Raw genomic sequence first — 15,308 nt, forward strand, 5'->3', positions numbered from 1 at the left:
GCAATGCTTGCAATGCTCTGTGGTTTCATAAGTTCACGCCTTGCAGACCAGGATGCTGTGGGCCTCAAAGTTCCCCAAACTGCTCCCAGGTGAGGGGATGAGAACCCTTATTCTTTTCACATGAAACAGGCACAAGCCACACGTGTGTACGAGTTAACATCTCTGTGACAGGACAACACAGATGATGGGGGTCCTGTGGGTCCAGGGAATCCCCCCCTCCCCCTAGTCCTTCAATGTCCCCAGTACTCACTCCCTGCCTCCTTTTCAAGTCTGTTTCCGTGTGGAGGTGACCCCGTCGCCTCTCTGGAGAACAGAGGTGTCTTTTTAAAGCACATTTTTGTGATTAAGGAACCAAATGTTAATTAAACAGCAGTAGCATTAACTCTGCTCAGAGAGTGTGGCTTTATGGGAACCCTCATCTAACGGTCCCTGAGGGGAGGCGTGCGGTGGCTTTGCAAAAACAAAACAAAACAAAAGCAAACCCAGAGAACAGCTGTCTTCCAGGGTGGTTAAAAGCCCCGTCGACGCTCCATCCTGGGATCTCTGGGCTTAGTGCCGTCTCCTCCTTGCTTTCAGTGACAAAGGTAGGCTGGGAAGGATTGTCAAATGTCGGTGGGGCTGTGGCATTTCTGTAGCCAACAATTTATGACGTGTAAAGTACAACAAATCACTTTTTAAAATGTGTGCGTGTGTGCGTGTGTGTGTGTGTGTGTGTGCGTGCGCGCGTGTGTGTGTGCACGCCTGCATGAGTGTGTATACTGTAGGCATGCGGGAGTCCATGGAGGCCAGAACAGGGCATCAGATTCTTGGAACTGGCATCATAGATGGCTGTGAACCACCGTGTGAGCGCTGGACCTCGGACCCATAGCCTATGGAAGAGCAGCAGGCATTCCTAGCCACTGAGCCATCTCTCCAGCCCTGGAAGAGCTCATCTTCCTATAAGGGTTATTGATTAGTTTGGCCTGGACGTAGGCGGGAGGGTTGTGGGTTCATCCCCTTTAACTCTGTGATCTCTGTAACTTTTGGTTCTTCCAGTTCTCCAGAGTCACCCAGAGAAGGAACCCTTCCTGGGGCAGGGAGGTGAGGCCGCCTCAGTCATCAAATGTCATCAACTGCACATCTTGCTGTGCCACGTGACGTAGCCAACGAGCTGCCAAGTGGGGGTTCTAAGCCAGGTGTGTTGACCCCCAACGCCAGGCCCTGGGGCTCCCATTCTGTTGCTTTTTCTTATTTTTTTATTTTTTATTTTTATTTTTTGGTTTTTCGAGACAGGGTTTCTCTGTGGCTTTGGAGGCTGTCCTGGAACTCGCTCTGTAGACCAGGCTGGTCTCGAACTCACAGAGATCCGCCTGCCTCTGCCTCCCGAGTGCTGGGACTAAAGGCGTGAGCCACCAACGCCCGGCTCTGTTGCTTTTTCTTAACTGCTGTGAAGCCATGTATTCAGAGGTGCTGTGGGGATCCAGGGAGAGACCATCCACCCTTGAGTCAGGACGGGCTGGATCAGGCCCTCTCCCGAGCTCAGAGGAGAGCAAACTGATGGTGCTCAACATCCTAGGGCAGGCAGCTTCCAATGTGTAACCACCCAGTGTGGGCCCAGGGTCTCTGCCAGCCTGGGGAATAAATAGGCGCGCTTTCAAGGAAAACCTACGGCTCCACCCTTGTTCTGTTCACTGTAAATAGGGTCAGAGGTGACCTTGCTCTCTGGCAGAGCGGTCTGCCTACACGGCACTGACCTTCATCACTGCGCTGAATCACCTGAGTGGACACCATCACTGGGTTCCCATTCTGAACGTGCTCGTTGTCTGCTATCACCTGCAAGAGAACAGAAGGTTTTGGTGGTCAGGTCTTGGAAGGGGAAACTCATGGAAGACCCTCAAGGCTACAGGAGCCCCTTCCAATGCCCAGCTTAAAGGCTGTGTTTGTACAGAGTGCCAGCTTTCTATCCAGCCTCGGAGTAGCAAAACGACTCACTTAGGCCAGATTCCTGACAGAAAAACACTCTGGGGCTCATGTGTCACCTCAGCAACCTCACAAAGGCAGCCACACCCCACAGCAAGCGTGGGGTGCCGAGGCCCCAAAGGCACATTGTCTAATAAGGAACCGAGCCAGAATCTAAAATGTGGTTCAGTGACCTGAAAGGCTCCTCCTCCTGTCTGTCTTGGCCACACAAATGCAATCATTAGCCGTGCCTTTAATGAGCACACCTGCCAAATAATGAAAGTTCACCGTGTATTGATAGGAAAACTTCAGGAGTTGTCCCTCTGGCCACATCCACCTGTTTTGAGACAGTGGCTTGGGCTTGCAAAGTAATCTATAGCCTAATCTACACTAGCTAGCCTAATCTACACTAGCTAGCCTAATCTACACTAGCTAGCCTAATCTACATTAGCTAGCCTAATCTACACTAGCTAGCCTAATCTACACTAGCTAGCCTAATCTACACTAGCTAGCCTAATCTACATTAGCTAGCCTAATCTACACTAGTCTACATTAGCTAACCTAATCTACACTAGCTAGCCTAATCTACACTAGCTAGCCTAATCTACATTAGCTAGCCTAATCTACATTAGTCTACATTAGCTGGCCTAATCTACACCAGCTAGCCTAATCTACACTAGCTAGCCTAATCTACACCAGCTAGCCTAATCTACACTAGCTAGCCTAATCTACACTAGCTAGCCTATAAACTCCAAGGATCTGCTGCCTGTTTCCATCTCCTCAGGGACAGTATATACTAGTCTGCTTTTTTTTTTTTTAATGTGGGCTCTGGGAATCGAACTCATGTCCTTGTGTTTGGAAGGCAAGCACTTCACCAACTGATCAAGCCCCTAGGTCCTTGGCCTCAGCTCTTGACAGGCATCTTTTAGGGGAGAGCCCTAGTGGTAACTCTCCACCAGTGCTGTACGTGCTATTATCCACGAGCTTTGAGAGCACTCCCATCCACTCTGATTCCACATAATTTTGGGTTAAACTCTGCAGTAGGAATTTGTTTCTGCCAATAGTTTCAGAGTCTTAGGGCATGGCGTCGGTGTGTGGACGAGATCCCTTCTAAGGAAGAGGAGGGGTCGTGCTGGCTCTTTCTTGGGGTGACGGGCTGAGATCTGACCATGGTCCTGCATCGTCTGAGCCTCCAAGGGAGGAAGACCAAGGTGGCGCTTTACTTATAGTGTGCGAGTGCTCCCTAAAGAAAAATATTTGTTATTCGTTTCCTCGGGCGTTTGTGGACTTCCTTAATCCGCCCACAAAGTGGTTCTATGGAGAAAGCCAGATGCTGTGATTTCTTTTCTTTTCTTTCTTTTTTTTTTTAAGATTTATTTATTTATTAAGTGTACAGCATTCTGTCTGCATGTACGCCTGCAGGCCAGAAGAGGGCACCAGATCTCATTACAGACGGTTGTGAGCCACCATGTGTTTGCTGGGAATTAAACTTAGGACTTCTGGAAGTGCAGCCAGTGCTCTTAACCACTGAGCCATCTCTCCAGCACTGATGCTGTGATTTTTGACATTTTCCAGAGGTTCAATGTACAGCTAAAGTCTTGCATCACTGAAATATACCTAGGGTTGCCAACTTCAGCACTATGGGCATTTGAGCTAGGTAATTCTTCTCTCTCTCTCTCTCTCTCTCTCTCTCTCTCTCTCTCTCTCTCTCTCTCTCTCTCTGTGTGTGTGTGTGTGTGTGTGTGTGTGTGCATGTGTGTCCCGTGCGTTGTAGGATGAAGCATTAATATAATTAATTTTTATTGAAAGTCATCCATCAGGTTAAGAACCTGAAAGATCAGAGAAGCAGGGAGCAGCCTCCAGTTGCCTCCTACATCTTCCATCCTTCTGTCCAAAAGGGCGGAGAGCCTCTCTCAGCCCTGCCTTATTATTTCCTGTCTCCTCTCTATCTACAGTCCTCCAAACCTCTATGGTTAATTTTGGTCAGCTAGTGGCTAACTCTGTCCTCTGACTCCAAGCAATCTTTACTTGTCAGAACACAATCAAAACATCACACCACAGTAGGACTGTCAGCGGCAATTGTGGCCTCTATGCACCAGATGTCAGAAAGAGCCCCTTCCTAAGATAACAGAAGCACATCCAGACCCTGTCCAGTGTCCCTCGGGGAAGCACCGAGAAACAAGTCTGCATTTGGAAACCGACCTTGAACTAGCTACTAAACTGGCTCCCTGGCCACCTCCCATGGAGGTCGTTGAAGACCATCATTTCTTCAAATTGCTTGCCATACATGGCATCACAGAGCTTGCATTTTGTGGTAGAGGTGTACTCATACATGCCCATGCATGTGTGTAATGTCCATGCATGTGTGTACAGAGGTCAGAGGTCACATCGGGATCCTCATCTCTCTGGGCTACCACACCCAGCTCTTTCTGTGGGTGCTGGGGGCAGGTTCTCATGTTTGCACGGCAGGCACATTACCCACTGAGCCCCTCACCCCCAACAGGACCTGCCTTTTTCACTAACCCCTTGGTAGATTCTAGGACGCCAGCTACCACTGACCAACAGTGTGAACAGTGGCCTGTACACGCCTTCTCCTCAGTGAGCCCTGGGAAGGCAGAGTTGCAGAGTCTACTTTCTGGTATCCATGTACCAGCGATTGAGAGTGTGTTACCTTGTAAGTGTTTGCTTCCGGTTGCTTCTCCTGGACTTCAGTTCTCAGCGGGACGCTCATTTGGTTGCCCATTGTTCCTTTAATAGAAAAAAGGGAGGAAAAAAATCAAAACGCAAACTTACGTCTTAGCGCCTGCGTGTGAAGTCAAGACATAGTGAAAAGCTCCCTGCACTGGCTGGCACTCATTGACTCCTTGTAACATATCAAGAGGACCATGAGAATACTGTCCTGAATTTGTAGATGGGGAAACTGAGGCATGTAGGCTGAATATCTTGGAAAAGGTTATGCATAACTATATGCACACATGTAATGGCTATATCCAATATTCAAATTTAACTTTATACAAGTCTAAACACCGTTATTTAATAATTCAACAATGGGGGTGTGCAAACTCATAAGCCCCCAGTTATTCAATCCAAGCTAGCTCTTATTTAGTGGCTATTTTGGGGGCCTGTCTGTGTGTGCATGTGAGTAGCTCAGAGGCCCACACCTGGGTGCCTTTCTCAATTGTCCCCATCTTATTTTTGACAGAGTCTTTCACTGAGCTTGGAACTCCCCAGACCAGCTATACTGGCGAACAGGCCCCAGCAATCTTCCTGCAGCTCCTGTCCTGTGCTGGGATGGTAGGCATGTGCTCTCCCTTTTGCTTGGGTATGGAAATCTGAACTCAAATCCTCACGCTGGTGTACAAACACTTGGCCTACTGAGCCAACTCCCCAGCCCCTTGGCGACTACTTTCAATGCACACTTAAGGTTAGAGATGTCTTGGGCTGGGAGATGTGTGCTACCCACAGTCAGGAGACACGCCTTTTCATCTCATAGAGCTGAGGTTCCCTGGCTCTTTTATTGCATACTCTGGTTTTTCTGCAACTTCAGGGCCATGGGGAGCAAACAGTGGGAAATGCAGGCCTGTGTTTTGCTAAGATCACCTGGAATCAGACCACACTTTTCTCCAGCAATCACAATGTCCCCTAAAGCTGTCCTAGCCTGTCCATCAGCTGTTTTAAAACAGCGGTATTTAAATCAAACCAAAAGCAAAAGGTTTACTGCCACCTACTGGCAGACATAAGTACAGCAGAACCGAATCCTTGCGCCTAGGGGTTGAAGAGAGCATTTAGATGGCTGGAAATGAACTAACAGCTGTCAGGAACTAAGGCTTCCAGGGATCAACAGAGCTGTGACCAGTAAATCAAGAATGACAGCCATGCCTCACGGGTCTGGAGAGCTCACCCAGAGGCTGCAGACGGCTCTAGATGAACACAGTGGGACATAGGATTGCCAAGTGGGCTCTAGAGTTTACATTCCGCTCCTGCTCACCGCACAGTGAGAAACTTGACCCTGGGCCACTCCCGAAGCCTCCCTGATTCCCATTCTCCTCATCCGTGTGACCAGCGTAGTGAAGAGCTTTTCATTCCGAGATGCTCAGGCTATGGAACACTTTTTTTTTTAATGTGCGTGTGAGTGTTTGGTTCACGTGTATGTATGTGCTTCACCGGTATGCCTGGTGCCCAAGGAGAGAGATCAGAGGAGGGTACTGAATCCTTTGGAACTGAAGTTATGGACAGTTGTGAGCTGCCATGTGGGAACTGGGAACCAAACCCAGGTCTTCTACAAGAGCAGCAACAGCTCTTAACCCTGAGTAACCTCTTCAGCCCTGAACACTTTTTTTGTTTTTCGTTTGTTTGTTTTCGAGACAGGTTTTCTCTCTGGCTTTGGAGGCTGTCCTGGAACCAGCTCTTGTAGGACAGGCTGGTCTCAAACTCACAGAGATCCGCCTGCCTCTACCTCTGCCTCTGCCTCCCGAGTGCTGGGATTAAAGGCGTGGGCCACCAGCGCCCAGCAAGCCCTGAACATTTTCAAAAATGTTTGTGTTTCTTCTTTTGAGAGCTCTCTGTTTATCTCACTAGCTCATTTATAGATCGTCAGTATTTTTATGTGCGAGATTTTGTTTTGGTGTTTAATTTGTGCACATTTTTATATAGAGCTGGCCAAGGAGAGAGATCAGAAGAGGGCACGGAATCCTTTGGAACTGAAGTTGTGGACAGTTGTGAGCTGCCATGTGGGAACTGGGAACCAAGGTTTTGGTCCTATTCTGTCCAGGCTGTCTGCCTGCCCTGAACGGTAGTTCCCTTTGCTACGTAGTGATCTTTAAGCTTCATATAGAATGATTTGGAAATTTGCAGGACTATTTCCTGTGCTACTGGAGCCCAGTTCAGAGAGTTCTTGCTCACAGCGTAGAATCAGACAGGAAACTACTGAGAGTGGAAGTATTTGAGGGGTAACGGGACTGGGGGCATGGGGAGAAAGCAGGAGAATTAACAACAAGAAATCTATGCTAATTTAAGAATCAATTAATTGATTAAGGACAATAGGTCCCATCTCAAGAGGTCATTGTGAGAGTTAAGCGAGTTAATGTATCCAAGGTGCTCCCCCCAGGGCCTGGCAGGTGATAGTGCCGCCCAAATGCCAGCCACAAACAGGGTCATTTTTGTTACTGCCCTTGCTATTTCTGGTCGGTTTCCCTCAGAGCTGCCGAGTGATGAGACCCTGTTGGTGGTTCTGCGCTTGTCTCCTAACCGCGTGACCCGTTATAAGGTAAGTGTCTGTCATTGAGGCCCTTCACTCCTGCCTGTGGTATCTCTGTTTCTGCAGCCTGAGCGGGCAAAAGGGCTGGGGGCACGTCTCTGGAGGTAAAATGCTTGCCGCCCAATCATGAGGCCTGAGCGCCATCTCCAGTACTTCCGCATGTAGCCGCTGCAGTGGTATGCACCCCTAATTCCAGCACCGAGGAGGCAGAGTCGACAGGCGTATGTCTGGGCTCACTGGTCAGCCTGTCTAGCCTGCTTTGTGAGCTCCAGACTAGTGAGAGCCCCTTCTAAAAGCTCTCTCACAGAGGACCTTGGTTCAATTCCCAGCACCCACGTGGTGGCTCACAACTGTCTGTAATTTTAGTTACCGTGAATACTATCCATTTCTCATCATGACACCTTGAGCTCAGCCGCTCTGGGCTCTGATTCTTGCGAACGTGTCACTCTTTAGTGTTGCTAAGAAACTCCTTTTGATTGACAGCCGAGGCTGTACCCTTGACCCTCATTTCAACTGTGGATTAGCAGGGATTCCCTGCTCCTGGGATGGGGATAAATGCACACACCATTCAAGTCTGCCATAGCAAAAGACTATCTCTGAGAACTGCCCAGCAGGCAGCTAAATGACTGTTGAGAGCAAGGGGAGGGCCCAGGAGGGTGGAATGATGACAGAATTAGTCACCCAGCAAACAGGAAATCACCTTTGATCAATGCACTGGAATGCAGACAAACCACAAGCCATCCACCACTCCACCGAGAGGGGTGCCAACACGGCCAGGCTGGCAAATCGGGCCGCACCACGCTCTCTCCCAGTCCTCAAAGCAAGGTCAGGATTGCTGTCAATCATGCGAACAGACCTACCATCTAGATCCACCCCCTGGGTGCCTGGCACAGAGCTGAGCTCCAGTGGCTAACACCAGGGGGCCGTGCTCAGTGGTGCAGGTTGCTTCCTGTATGGGGGCTCAAGCTAGAAGTCCCTCCTCTCTGAACTCCTCACCCCCCCCTGCATGGGATGCCTGGAGTCCAGGAGAAGGGCTTCCTGCTGGGTGTCTAGGAGTGTTTGGTGACATGTGTATTGCTTCTGTGACACACCGTTGTTTTCCCCTATATAGTGACTGGTTCTAGAAGATGGATAGCTTATTATTTTGTTTTTGTTTTGTCTCTGTCTCTGTCTGTCTCTCTGTCTCTCTCTCTCAGTACTGGGGATTGGATTCAGGGTCTCATGAATATTAGGCAAGTGCTATACCACTGAGCTGTACCCCAGTCCCCAGTTTGTTTTTATCTGAGGACTGACCCAAACATCTTTAAATGAAGGACAGGGGCAGCGCCATGATCGGGTAGCATTTGGTGCCCTGTGCAGGGCCAGCACTAGCCCACCTGGGTGCCCTCATATGCAGACATCCTTCTTAGGGCCCGGGTGGCCACAGCATGAGTGAGTTAGGGAGTGTCTCCCTGCAGCTTGCTACAGGTGTCTGCTCATCTCACGGAGCCCCAAGTCCAGACATTTGTTCCCCTTCCAAAGCTCTAGTCCCCTGTTCTGTAGAGTATGACATCGAGCTTGGTCCTGCAGTCCCTTCCCATAGGCAGGTGACCACCAAGAAGGCTTCACCTTGTCTGTCCTTCCTGCATCCTTCCGTGTGTCACTTCCTGCTTGTCGGTTACATGGAGGAGGAAGAAGAAAGCTCAGGGAGGCATAGCTGGGTCTGCGAGAAGTCAGCAGACTTCAGCCGCTTGACTGCCCAAGGTTGGGTTGAAATAAAGAAGCCACTGCCACTGCCAGGTACTACTGTGCAGGACACCCGCAGGAGCAGAGCGGGAGCGAGGGAGGTGCCCCCCTGAGAGCTGTCTGTCCCTCTCCCCTATATCCCTAGCCACAAAGCATCCAGGGTCAGCCTGGGCTCACCCACTGCTTCCTAGAGTACATTGCCCTTCTCCTTAACACACAACCAGGAAGCCTGGCTCCGTGGTGCCTGCCTGTGAACCCAGCACCCAGGAAGCTACGGCAGGAGGATTCTGAGTTTGGAACCAGCCTGGGCTTCATAGTGAGGATCTGCCAAAGCACACAAGCCAAACCAAACCAGGTGTGCTCCTGAGGGGGTGGGGTTTCAGAAAAATAAAGTAAAAAAGAATTTTCTGTGGTTCAGTGTGTGGCTCTTCCTTCCACTCCACCTCAGTTTTAGCCACTGAGTGCACACACCTTCTCCTGTTAGGGAATCACTGAGTGCACACACCTTCTCCTGTTAGGGAATCACTGAGACACACACCTTCTCCTGCTAGGGAGTCACTGAGACACACACCTTCTCCTGCTAGGGAGTCACTGAGACACACACCTTCTCCTGCTAGGGAGCAGCACACACACCCAAGGGCTCAGGTCACAGCAGGGCTGGAACCAGGGTGAGCCAGCAAGGCAGCTTCAGGTGTGAGGAAAGGCAGGAATCCCAGGCATCAGGAGGAACCAGGGTTAACAGCTTTGTTCTCTCTCCTCTCCTCTCCTCTCCTCTCCTCTCCTCTCCTCTCCTCTCCTCTCCTCTCCTCTCCTCTCCTCTCCTCTCCTCTCCTCTCCTCTCCCCTTCCCCTCCCCTTCCTTCCCCTCCCCTCCCCTCCTCTGCAGTCTCACACTGCAGTGCAGGCTGGAATACACTCTGACTCAGCCTGGCTTCCAACTCACTGCAATCCTCTGCCTCAGCCTCCCAAGCGTTAGGTCACAGGTATGTGCCTTCTGTTCATTTGTTTTTTTTCTGGAGTGCTGAGGATCGAACCCAGGACCTTGTGTTTGCTACCCAGGGCAAGTTTTCTACTGTCAAGCTACATCTCCGACACCTTTAACACGATTTTTAAAAATCAAGATTAATGCTGCCATGGATCTTATATTTACTGACTTGAGTTGAGATTTTGTGAATCATGGATGTCTTCAACTAATTTTCACTTTGAGAATTTTGTCTTAAGATGTAATGGATCTTTTTATAGGTTTCAATTTTTTAAAAAATTATTTATTTTTATCTTATGTGTATGAGTGTTTGCCTGTGCCTGTGTGTGTATGTATGTATACATGTGTGTATGTGTGTGCAGTGCTCACAGAGGCCAGAAGGAGGCATCATATCATAGAGATGATTGTGAGCTGTCACATGGGTGCTTCAAACAGGACCCAGGTCATCTGCAAGAACAACGAGAATTCTGAACTACCGAGCCACCTCTCCAGCCCTTATTTAATATTTATTTATGACAAGGGCTCACTATATTCTACTGGTTGGTCTAGACTTCCCATGTAGACCAGGCTGGCCTCAAATGTGTTGTGATCCTCCTGCCTCTGCCTCCTGAGTGCCACCACTCCTGGTGTGGGCTGATCTTGATGGCCGAGTCTTTTGATGTCCCTTGTGAACAGTTTCCCTCCTCCTGGCTGTCACTTGGATCCGTCAGCACCTACTGCTACGGTTTCATGACCAGTCCCCATCTCTCTCCACAGTCTCGTTCTCTCCATTGGGAAGTAGATACAACACTGACACCCGGAGCAGACCCATGGCTATGCCCATTCGTGTGCATTTATCCTCTGAGTTCAGAGTTGTGGTGATGCCCATTTTACAGATGAGGAAACCGAGGCCCACAAGGCTGAAGGAACCTGCTCTCAGGGTGGCCAGCTTGTGGTTGGGTTGAGACCACCCTCTGGGCATCATGGCTCTGCCATGCAGGAGAGTAGTTCAGAGGATGATGCAAACTCCCAGGGATTTGAACTCAGCACTTGCCTCACTGTGTCACCACGATCATAGACAGAGAGAGCCAGATTCACAGACAACACTTTAAGAGTCCCTTTCCCCGTCTCCTCAGGTCCTCAGACAATGCGCTGAGCCACAGATTCGAAGTCTGCTCGGCCGCGAGATTCTTGCCTTGACCCTGGTCCCCAGTCTTCGATGATCCTCCAGGGTCCACACAGACTGGAGGGACTTATGTTGCTCCATAACCAACACAGCCCTCATAAGCCCCCGACGCTATTTAGGAAGAGCAGTCTCTAAGTCCATCTCACAGACGGTAAAGTCAACGCCCTCGCAAACGAGACTGCACAGCGGTTGAGTGAGAGATGCGGTCAAATTCAACCCTGGGGTCCCCAGCCTCCGTCTCACCCCCACCACCAGCAGCAATAGACACCCCTGCAAAGCTTCACGGCCCTGGAGGCGGTTACCTGATGAGCTGGTGGCAGTATCTTGGGTCCCGTGGCGTTTGCAGCAGTGGTTTCTGCTCAGGATCCTGTGTCTCCAGCTGTTGCTGCCCGGTACCAGACTGTGTGCGGAGCCTGGCCCCCTGCCCTCTGCTTCCTTGTCAGGCCTGCCGGCTGAATACACAGAGCAGGGCAAACACGCTGGGAGGAGCCCTCCCCTGCCCTGCCTGCCCCATGGAAACGCTCTCTTCCTGGATTCGGGTGCCTCCCCTCTCAGCGAAGACCAGAGCAGCTGAATTCTCTAACATTCACGCCTCCTGGGCACTTTCAGCATCTCAGTGTCCTTTGCCCTGTGGGGCTGTGCAGGTAGACCTGGACCAGTCAAAGCAGGACGATGCTCCGTGAGAGTTTGCTGCGCTGTCAGGCCTTTTGCCTGCACTGATTCCAGGGTGCCGCCTGTGCTGCAACCTGGCCACCTAGCTAGAAGATGACATCCCCACCCCCACCCCAATGTCTAGTCCTCTAAAAGCTCCGAGCACCAGAAAGCAGTCAGACAAAGAGAGGCTTATTGCTGTGACAAAAGCGTGTGGCATTGTTGAGTGTTCTTTCTTGTCCTCTGCTGGCCAGAAGTTCAGGACAGGGATTTTTATTTGTTTACTTGTTTGAGGCAGGGTCTCATGTAGCCCAGGCTGGCCTTGATCTGATTATGCAGCTTAAAGACATCATCTGATCCTCCTGCCTCCGCCTCCTCGGTGCGGGGATTCCAGGCATGCACGCGTGCACCCCCACAACCAAGTTATGTGACTCAGGAGATGGAACTCACGGCTTTGTGCCCACTGGGTAAGCTGCTCTACCAACGGAGTTACAGCCTCGAGCCAAGACAGCTAAAGTGTGCAACAAGTTAAAGTGTCTCGCAAGGACTTATGCAGTATACGTTGAGAGCCTAAAAATCAAGTCAGCCAGGAGGACACGAAAGGATGGGAAGGGAGAAAAAAGTAAGTGTGCATGCTATTTATAGACTTGTTGAGAAGTCTTCAAAACTGTGACTCTGAGTCTCCCGACAGCCAGTGCAAAAGGGAAGCATGCTAAGGACACTCCTGGGAAAACATTCCAGAGAAGCACAAACCAGCAATTACCAAGGCTTCCGTCAATAAGGCACTCACCCAGGTCCTCAGTGTAACTATTTGCTGAGCATCAGGCTGTATATAGGCTGGTGGGTGGGGCTTCCCCACCCTCCTGGGCTTATTGTTACTGGACCTGGAGTCCTAACAACATAAACACTGGACTCACAGAACACGAGTCTTGCTGGCCAAAAATACCCGCAGCAGCTGAGAGCCTGGAGTCAGGGTCAGAAAGCAGCAGAAAAGTCAACAAGGATTGAAATAAACTCAATTTCTAGATGGGAGTGCTCAGCTCTGGGCTATGCCCCTAGGCATGCAAAGAAACCCAACTGCAGAGCACCCATCGAGGCACAGTGCGCAAGGCAAGCCTCCACCCTGGTACTGACTCGGACCTCGATTCATACGGGCCAGCTGGTTGACTGTGAGTGAGTCACCAGCCCCTCCTGGCTGTGAGATCCCCGCGTTCGTTTTGAATCTCACTTCGTATTCCTGGTCTGCTGGAAAGGGCAGGCGGTGGATGAGACTCCAAGAACAAGGCTCCAAAGCTAAGAGCTGCCTCACATTATCCTCCGCAGCCACCCACCGCCCTTTTCTTTGGACCTCTGTGTGTTCACAGTGGAGTAGGATTTGGGCTGCGGACACTTGCTGAGGCGAGGCTCTCGGGAAGGGCCAGCAGGCTGTAGACTCGCACTCAGTGCCCAATGTTTCATCGGCAACCGTACTGTGGACTTCACCGGTGTGTTACCAGCCTCAAGAGACTATAGGAGAATGCCTGAGGCGGTTTGCTTGTAGAGAGAAAAGGCTCAGTTTGCATCATGACTTGGTTCCGGTCCACGACCAGCTGGCCTTAGTGCTTCGAGGGGCGTGTCACAGTGGGAAAGGAGTTGTTGAGCAAAGCTGCTTATCCCCTGGGAGCAGGAAGGGAAGAGCAAGAGGAAGAGACGGGGCACCCCGCAATCCCCTTGCAATGGGTTCCCAAAGATTGAAGGACCAGTAAGCCCCCCCCATGGACCTACCTATTCAAGGCCATGTTACCTCCAGTAGCACCAGACTGGGGAACACGCTTGTATCTCGTGACTTTCTAGGGGACCCTTATCCAAACCATAGCAGCTGGCTATGGAGTTTTCAGCGTGAAGAGAGAACAATGCAGGCTTGTTCTAAAAACAGGGAGAAGCACCGTGGAAGGGATGAGAACAGGATCTCCCCTTCCTTCTGCATTCCCTCACTCCACTACTCATGAATTACATTGGTTGTTCAAGTCATTGCAAGTTAAAAAGGAATTAGAAGCTCAAGCCATTAGTATGGATCCTGCCTTCTTTACACTGTGTAGAGCTGGCTTGAAATGTAAGGGACTCTGGTGTGGAACCCTGGAAACTTCACGACTGCTCTCTCAGCAGCGTGTGTGTGTGTGTGTGTGTGTGTGTGTGTGTGTGTGTGTGTGTGTAACCCTGAACATGTGTGTTTGTATGTATGCAGCTGCACATGTACACATGTGTGCACTTATGCAGAGACCAGAGGTCAGCCTTGGCTCCTGTTTCTCAAAAGCTGTTCATCTTCTCCCTCTGAGAGAGTCTCTCACTAACCTGAAGTTTCCTGATTAGGTTGACCCCCTAACCAGGTGACCCAGGAGCCCCAGGGACCCACCTGTCTCCGCCTCACAGCACTGGGTCTGCGAGGGTGTAGCGCCATGCTTGGCTGCCCAACATAGGCGGGGTTACAAGTGTGCAGCACTGGCTTTTTCGCACAGCCTCTGGGGATTGAATTCCCTTTGCCAACTGAATTATCTCTCTAGTCCGTGTTTGTGGTTTTCAGAATGTGTGTCCCCCCCACTTTCTGTGTTTGGCATCATGCCAACACGAATAGCAAGCAGGTCAGCACTCAGATCACGCACACTCTCTTGCAGATGCCAGGCTTGCTCAGCACCCCACGTGGATGGTGGCGCCCTGAGCGGTAGGTGTGAAAGTGCGTAAGAGCGGCCATCATGCGTGCGCCCCACGGACACCCTTTGTACACCACCAGCTTCACTCATACGACGCGGACTCACAGATCACACTATCAAGAATATCAATCGGGTACTTGGTGAGGTTGCTCAGTGGTTAAGGGCACTTGGGACTCTTTCAAAGGATCCAAGTTCAGCTTCCATCACCCACATTAGGAGACTCAGTACTGCCTGTAACTCCAGCTCCAGGGGATCGGACCCCTCTTCACCCTGTGCTCAGGTGCACAGACAAAAACACATGCGCAATTAAAAGTAAAATCAATAGTTTAAAAGAAGGAAGGCTTTTAAGGGGGCTAGGGGGCTAGTTCAGCCATGCAAGGGTGAGGGTTGGAGTTGAGGTCCCCACGTCACATGTAAAAGCCAGGTGGGTATGGTGGCCCACCTGCAATCCTAGTGTGTGGGAGGCAGAGGCAAGGGGTCTCCAGAGCCAGTCTGAAACAGTGCGCCCTGGACCCCTGCCTCAATGTGCGAGGTGAGAGCTACCAAGGAACATGCCCAGTGTCAGCCTTGGATCTTGTCTCGCGGTCACTCTTGCTGTGATAGGACACCGTGACCAAAGCTGGGGGACAGGGTCTATTCTGCTTACCCTTCCACAGCACTGTTTATCACTGAGGGAAGTCAGGACAGGAACACAAACAGGGCAGGAACCTGGAGGCAGGAGCTGATGCAGAGGCCATGGAGGGGTGCTGCTCACTGGCTTGCTCACCACGGCTTGCTCAGCCTGCTTTCTTACAGAACCCAGGACCACCAGCCCAGGATGGCCCCACCCACAGTGGGCTGGGCCCTCCCCCATCCACTACTAATGAAGAAAATGTTTTGGCGGCTTATCTACAGCTCGGGCTTA

General features: G+C 50.8%; 1 protein-coding gene across 10 annotated transcripts in view; it reads right to left on the reverse strand.

The window, feature by feature from the left end:
* The window catches only part of Bcas1 (brain enriched myelin associated protein 1), a 79,838-nt gene extending 68,064 nt beyond the window's left edge, over positions 1–11,774 (reverse strand). For 2 of the 10 annotated variants that reach the window (XM_040732638.1, XM_040732640.1), the window contains exons 1-3: positions 11,369–11,767; positions 4,610–4,686; positions 1,734–1,812 (exon numbers count right to left, since the gene is read on the reverse strand). In XM_040732638.1, coding sequence (XP_040588572.1) covers positions 1,734–1,812; positions 4,610–4,681 — 151 coding nt within the window. In that variant the 5' untranslated portion in view covers positions 4,682–4,686; positions 11,369–11,767. Of the gene's footprint in view, positions 1–1,733; positions 1,813–4,609; positions 4,687–11,368 lie in introns of all 10 variants that reach the window. The other 8 variants (XM_040732639.1, XM_040732635.1, XM_040732636.1 and 5 more) reach the window with 8 other exon arrangements.
* Between the last annotated feature and the right edge of the window lie 3,534 nt (positions 11,775–15,308).

The sequence above is a fragment of the Mesocricetus auratus genome, unplaced genomic scaffold, assembly GCF_017639785.1.
Source record: "Mesocricetus auratus isolate SY011 unplaced genomic scaffold, BCM_Maur_2.0 Super-Scaffold_100028, whole genome shotgun sequence".
NCBI lineage: Eukaryota > Metazoa > Chordata > Mammalia > Rodentia > Cricetidae > Mesocricetus > Mesocricetus auratus.